Consider the following 7,315-nt stretch of genomic DNA (forward strand, 5'->3'; position numbering starts at 1 on the left):
ATTTTGTTGTCCAGAGGGTGGCCCAGGGGGTGAACGGTGAGGTAAGCCATTTCCACCAAATGCGAGCACCCATGACCACGTTACTGTGATAAGGATCACGAAGTCTAGTTCCACCTGCAATCTTCGGAAGACAAACTGTATCCCATTTAACCAGAGCCCATTTACGATTTTGTCCCGAATTTCCCCACAGAAAAGATCGCTGGAGATGTTTGATTTCTTTGAGAACCCATTTGGGTGTGGCCAGGATCGAGAAGAGATACAACGGCATAGATTGGAGAACCGCCTTAATTAAGACTAAACGACTGGCCATATTGAGGGCCCTATGAGTCCAGGAGGAGAGGCGCACCTCTAGTTTTTCTAAGAGCACCCTCCAAGATGAGTGTTTCAGAGCAGAGTCAGTCATGGGAGCTCCAAGATATTTGGAAGGGAGAGCAGCAATTGTGAATCCAAGAATGCGGGCAATTGAAGCTTGGGTGACAGCAGGGGTATGAAAAAAGAAAATTTGGGATTTGGCTTTATTTATTCTTGCGCCAGAGGCATCCGAAAAGTCCGTCAATAGAGATTTGAATTGATGTGCTTCCTGGACTGAAGGATGGCCAAAAAGCATGTTGTCATCCACGAATTGCTGGTGGGTAAAAGCAGGGGTGTTAGAAAAGGAAAGGCCTCTTAATTGCTAGGATTGCAGAGCATTTTTTATGCTTCGGCCAAGACCTTCCGCCATAATGACAAAGAGAAAAGGGGAGAGTGGGTCTCCCTGTCTGATTCCTCTAGAAGGATGGAAAGGAGAGGAGGGAATGCCATTGATTAGAATAGAGAAGAAGGAGGAGGATATGAGACTCATTACCCATCTTACCCAGGGGAGAGAGAAACCGAAGGCAAGTAGAGTTTTTTGAATATACATCCAGCTTAAACTATCAAAGGCTTTTGAGAGGTCTATTTTAAGGAGCATACCTGATTTTTTGGAGTGCTTCAGGGAGTGAATGATTTCATGTGTTAGGATGATGCCATCCGTGATCTGCCTGCCTTCCACATATCCTGATTTCTCTGGCGAAATGAGTAGTGGTAGCAACGATTTGAGTCTTGAGGCAATGATTTTGGAGACAATTTTGTAAATGATGTTACACAGGGCAATAGGCCGGAATTTGTCAGGGGTGCTGGGTTGAGCTTCCTTGGGAATGAGGGCGATGAATGTAGCATTCATGGCTGGAAGCATCCACCGCGAAGTTCTCGATTCCTCAACGACCTGCCAGACCTCCATTTTAATCAGATCCCAGAAATTGTGGAAAAAATTGGAAGTAAAACCGTCAGGGCCAGGCGCCTTCCCTTCTTTTAATTGACGTACTACATTTTCCACCTCCTGTAAGTCGATCGGCCTGAGTAGGAGTTGATTGTGCTCCTCTGTGATGACTTTTGGAATGTTCTTTGTTATTTTTCTATGGCTGGTGATCTATCAACCTGTGGTTCTTGATGAGCCTGCTTGAAGTAGTTGAGAAGTTCTTGTTCGATATCTTCATGTTTTTCCACTTTTACCCCCTGCTCATTTTGGATGTGAGTTATGTTATTATTCATTCTTCGTTGAATGGTAGTACAGTGAAAAAAATTTGTGTTTTTTTCACCTTCCTTGAGCCATCTGATTCTCGATTTTTGCCTCCAGAGTGTTTCTTCCTATTTTGCTCTCTCTGATATCTGAGATTCAAGAGCCTTCTCCTGTTCTGAAAGTTCCTCTGATCTGCCTTCTGTGATGATCCTTTGCTGCAGTCGTTTCATATCTTGATCAAGAGCCATTTGAGCCTGGAAAATGTTACCAAAAGAAGAATGGTTCCATTGTTTTATTTTACTCTTGAGATGTTTAAGCTTTTGCTGAAATTGAAACATTTTGGAGCCATTTGGAGGAGAGAAATTGTTCCATTCCGAATTTATTAGGTTGATGAAATCCAGATTTGTCATCCAAAAGGCTTCAAAGCGAAAAGGCCGATGGGTAGCATTGCCTGGTCTTGACCATTGGAGTGAAATTGGCCAGTGATCTGAACCTGAGAGCGATAGTATTGAAGCTGAGAGATCTCCTCCTAGATGAATGGCATTGTCTGAGAGTAAGAATCTGTCCAGACGAGAAGCTATCTGATATGAGCCTGCTCTTTTATTATTCCAAGTGTAAAGTCCATTATTGAATGGCATGTCGATGAGCCAGTTGTTGTGAATGAAATCTTTTAAATTATTACTTTCCTTGTCCAGTTTGTTTCTTCCACCCTGTTTTTCTTCCAGCTTGGTTATCATATTGAAGTCGCCTCCAGTGATCCAAAGTGGATGAGTTCTTTCAACATTGAGTAAAGATAGGGTATTCAGAATGTTTACCTTGTGCATAGCCTCCTGGGGAAAGTAGACATTGGTTAAATGACCGTGTATATTGGTCCTTGTGATGTGGAAAGTGGCTTGCATGTATGTTATTGAGCGTAATGGCTCTTGCGTCCCAAATGATTGCCAAGCCACCTGAAGCACTAGAGGCATCCACCGCGGCTGCAAGACTACCTGGCCAGACTTTTGCAGTAGTTCGGTCCAGAGATGTAGAGTTGCATTTGGTTTCTTGCAAGAAGAGGATTTGAGGCTTCTCTTGCTGTATCATATTTTTAATCAGTCTGCATTTCCCAGGGCCATTAAGCCCTCTTATATTCCATGAGATTAGCTTCATGATGGAATATTGGGGAGAGAGTTGTAATACTTTGTAAGCTTGGAGTATCTTCCTGACTCCACCAGCATTTCCCCGATGCGGATGGTTCGTTGGAGATCTGTTTTTCTACCTCTCTTTTTGTTGTCTTTGGTAGTGTTTTTCCCATCCCAAATACCTCCAGGCTGAATGCCTAGGGATTTTTGCCGTTGTGCCCTTGAGAGGATCACTTCCAGATTCTCCAGCTGTCTCTCTGGAATTTTATCATAATTTTTTGTTTTGCATGCCTGCTCTAGGCCAAGAATATCCAGATCCCCAATATCTATGCTCTCAGGTTCCTCTTCCATGTTCTGGGTATCATTTATTCCTTCTATTGTGTCTGTTTCCGTTGTAGAGGTGGGCTGCATGTTATCTACCTCCATACCCTGAGAGTTCCAAGCTGGGACTTTACTAGGAGCAGAGGAGGATAGATCTGTAGGTTGTTTATCTTTTTGGGATTTCTTGGAACCGTTATGGGCAGATTGCGTATCCATCTTGGGTCCCTCCTCTGAGGGGCCGGGGTTTTCAGAGTTATATACATCCTGGCGGGCCAACATTTCAAAACTATTGCTCGTGGAAGGCTTGGATGAACTGGCATGAGGCATCTTAGGGTTTGAAGCAGGTTTTTTGTGGTTTTTCCTGCGATTGGTGACTCTAGTGAAGCCATCCGAATCAGGCTTATCAGAGGCTGAGGGGGCCGAGGGTTTCTGATTTAAAGGACAGTCACGAAACAGATGGCCAAGGGCATGGCATCTCCTGCATCGAAATGGGACATGTTCATAATCTATTAACTGAACCCATTCAACATCGTCATGATAGAGACTTACCGCATCCAGAAGTGCCTTGCTGAGATGCATATAAACACAGATTCGGGCATAGGAAGTGTATCTTTGAAGTTTTGTCTCCTCTGCGATTTTGATAAATTCACCTAGACCATTGCCAATGTCTTGTAAAGACTCTTCGTCCCAGTATTCCAGAGGGAGGGAGTAGAGACGGATCCAGACGGGTGCCCAGCTAAGATCTTCTTTGTCTGGATTAAATCGCTCAACCCAGTCCCTTAGATACAGGCCTGCTGCATTGAAGAAATAGGGCCCTCCATCTAGGACTCTGTTTCTGTCTTCTAAGCAGTTAAAGATGGTCGTGAAGAAGCCTTTAGGCCCCAACTGCAGGGTTATGTGTCCTTTCGGCTTCCACTTAGCTGCGATCCAACCATGCAACGCTTTCTCTGTAGGCCATAGTCCTATGAATTTGCCAATCAGGGCATGATCTCTCATATACTGGATCTGAGCATTGATCTGGTGACTTGGGAGCTCTATCTTCGGTCGTTCAGCAGCAACCGGCTTACAGGTGGTCAATGTTACTTGGGGATGCTCTTTGTCATCTGTCTTGGCAGTTTGTGGATCTATTCCGGCTCTAGAGCCATCTTGTTCATTTTGTCTGATACCTTCCTCATGCATTTGAGGAGTTTCATTTTCACTGGGGGGAGGCGCAGCGTCCTCCCCCTGGGGGGATTCATGATTCACGCTACTTTCCTTGTCGTTTATGGTTTGTCATTTTGCTGGCGATATTAGCAGTGGTGCAGAAGTCTGTACAGGTCTGCTGTCGCAGGTCCTTCCGCAGCCCTAAGTCGCCATTCCAGAGCTTGTCTCACTCGTATTGCAGTGAACAATAATTATGTGCAAATTCATTACAAACCATCTAGATAATGTTTTGTCCCCTCATTCAAAGAATTACATGAGATTTGAGTGGGGAATATAACACAATACCTCATATTTGAAGGGATTGATGTTGTAGAACATGCAACATTATTGGTTGACATGGATGTCTCATTCTTGGCTCAATTAGGGTTGTGGTACTATTAGCATATTCAATCTATTGATGACCTCAGTTTAGATCAGGTTCTTTTGGCTCCCACTATCAACAATGAAATGTAGTGGGGTCCCTTTCACCCACATCAGTAAATGGAAGAGGTTCCCCCCATTCTTAGGCTCCCAACTCTTTTGGATCCAAACCTCCATTGCCTTGAGTAACAACCATAACTCTGAATTGTGTAATGAGCCTTTCACTCGTTAGAATCTTTTAAAAAAACAAAATACTATTGTTTACCCAAATTAACAGCTAACAATTAATCACTAGTAATATAAAAATTTGAGTGAGTTGTAATCACTGAAGTGATGATTGACGCTATGTGATTCATTTCACTAGTTTCAATCCCACTTCTTCACCCTTTTGAGCATCACCCGATGCAACGAGTGCTAAGTGAACTATTCAAAAATCATGAGAAATTAGTCACTTATGACTACCTCTCATAAAAACAGTGATAAATGAATAACTTAGTTAACACAGTTGAATCCCAAAATAATTTTTAACTTCTATCATATTTGAAATCAAATAAAAAATAAATATTCAACCTTTTCTTAATAATTTAATTTATTTATAATACCATCGAAGATTTAACATAGTTTTATAACTCATTTTACATAAAAGTGATTCATTAAAATGTTTTAAGCTTTTTTTTTTATCAAATGTGTCATCTATATTGTTTCCTGACAGACCACTCAATTTACTGAAATCGATAGTTTTTTCATAATTTAATACTGGCCTGAAAAAACCGTGTGGATTCACTGATTTACCAAATCTTTGTACCTAACTTAAATTGACAATTTTTGTTTGGTAACTTTTTTCCCTAGAACTTTACTGGTTTTAAGAAACTCCATGGATCCACCGATTTATTCTCTCAGTGCAGCTACGTGAGACTCCACTTAGCTGTAAGTCTGTCACGTTGTTGTTATGATAACGTCGACTCAGCTCCTTGAATGATTTGATGGGTTTGTGACGATGACGTGGACTCCACCCCTTGAATAATTTGATGGGTTTGGATTTCAACATCTTTCGTTCATGGTGGCGTGTCCTCTGCATGACATCCCTCAGTTTCTCAAGTCTAAATGTGCGGTTGAGTTGTCAATTCATTTATATATAAAAAGAGTCCATACCAGATTTCCACTGGTCAATCCTGGTTCCTTTAACTTGTATATGGTAGGTGAGATGCACCAGCGATATCATAAACGTGCCAACCCACTCTGAGTAAAATATAATATGACTTATAAAATATGATATAATGTATGAGTGAGTGGAAGTTTTTACAATTATTTATATTGTTGGAGATTTTTGGAAGTTAATTGTATAATGGTTTTGGATTATACAAAGCTTCATATGATGTGACTTCATCCCTGACGTAGCTGTTAGCATCCTATTAGTGAGAAGTTGAAATGTGAAGTGGCACCTGCACATTAAGAAAATAGGGAACACTGTTGCAAAGCTGCTTTGTGAAAAAGTGATGTGTGGGTCAAAAAGACCTGAACAATTTTCCAACATTGGAGTGCTGTGTTTTACAGAAAGCGCCTTATGAGGTCTTTAACATTTTTCAATGCTTGGAAAATCCTGGCGACAACGATTTTTTCACCAACTCTGGATCCTCACCAGACTAATCTCACGTGAATTCCAATATGATGTCCCAGCACCGTATCTATAAATCTTTTAAAGTAAACACGATATGAATTTGAATATGCAACAGGTGTACAACAGTACTATCGACACTTGGGGAGATACTAACAATGCCACGCACAAAGTTTGAGGATGATTATAGAAATTTGAGGAGGATTATAGAAAATATGTTTTCACACATTCAGTGATACTGTGGACCTGTTCATCAATGTTAATGGCTTCCTTTCAAGTTCTTGGAACGTGTAACCATCATGTGAAAACCTTGTGGACTGCTTAGGCCCACCCTAATTTGGAGGCAGCAGTGTATTTGCTCAATTTTATCTGAAACTTTTTAGTAGTTTTTATTGTAAAATTATATTTGAAATATATATCTGTATATATAGATAATTAATACTTGCCCCTTATTTTCTTTTGGGGAGTTTGGCTTGCTAGAAACAAAAGTCTGTTTCAAGACAAGGACACCCCCACTTCCTTCACTGCTATCAATGTTGCTGCTATATACACTGCCATTCCGCCCCTGAAGCCAAAAATCCTAAAATTAATCAAAAGCCAATCAATATACAGGAGGGCATTCCGTGGGCTTTTTTTGATGGGGCATCCCAAAACAATAAGGCTGCAGCTGGCTTGTGCATCCACATAAATCCTGAACACTCTTTAAAAGCATCTGTAGGGCTGGGTACAGGCACAAATAACTATGCTGAATTGTCTGCTTTGCGCTATCTCTTATGCTGGCTTCTTCACAGAAATATCTACACAATACAAATCTTTGGGGACTCACTAAATGTCATAAAATGGGTCACTAGAAATGCATCTTGTCAAAATCAGATATTGAAGACTCTTGTTGAAGAAATTTCTTTTTTAAAAGCATCTTTTAATAAGTTTACCATCTGCCACATTTACAGGGATAAAAATGAGGAAGCAGACCAGCTTTCTAAGGCTGGTCTACAACAGGATTTGGGCAGCTAGACAGTAGAAGAGATCAGACAGGGGCAGTCATACATTTCACATCAATCAGCCCCCTTATGCTCTGCCACAATGATCACAGCACTTATATTATTTTTTGACAGCAGTCTTCTCGGCCATTTTTTGTTGGTTTATGTTCACAGTCTC

At 41.2% G+C, this 7,315-nt stretch overlaps 1 protein-coding gene across 1 annotated transcript; it reads right to left on the reverse strand.

Annotated features, from left to right (window-relative positions):
- Positions 1-1,665: 1,665 nt before the first annotated feature.
- LOC149242935 (uncharacterized) lies at positions 1,666-2,361 on the reverse strand. Its single transcript, XM_089371069.1, has one exon. The coding sequence runs from the start codon at positions 2,359-2,361 to the stop codon at positions 1,666-1,668; it is 696 nt and encodes a 231-aa protein (XP_089227195.1).
- Positions 2,362-7,315: the final 4,954 nt, after the last annotated feature.

This window comes from Pinus tabuliformis, chromosome 8 (genome assembly GCF_031772625.1).
Source record: "Pinus tabuliformis cultivar Carrire ecotype Pingquan chromosome 8, CPIR1, whole genome shotgun sequence".
NCBI classification, from domain to species: Eukaryota; Viridiplantae; Streptophyta; class Pinopsida; order Pinales; family Pinaceae; genus Pinus; species Pinus tabuliformis.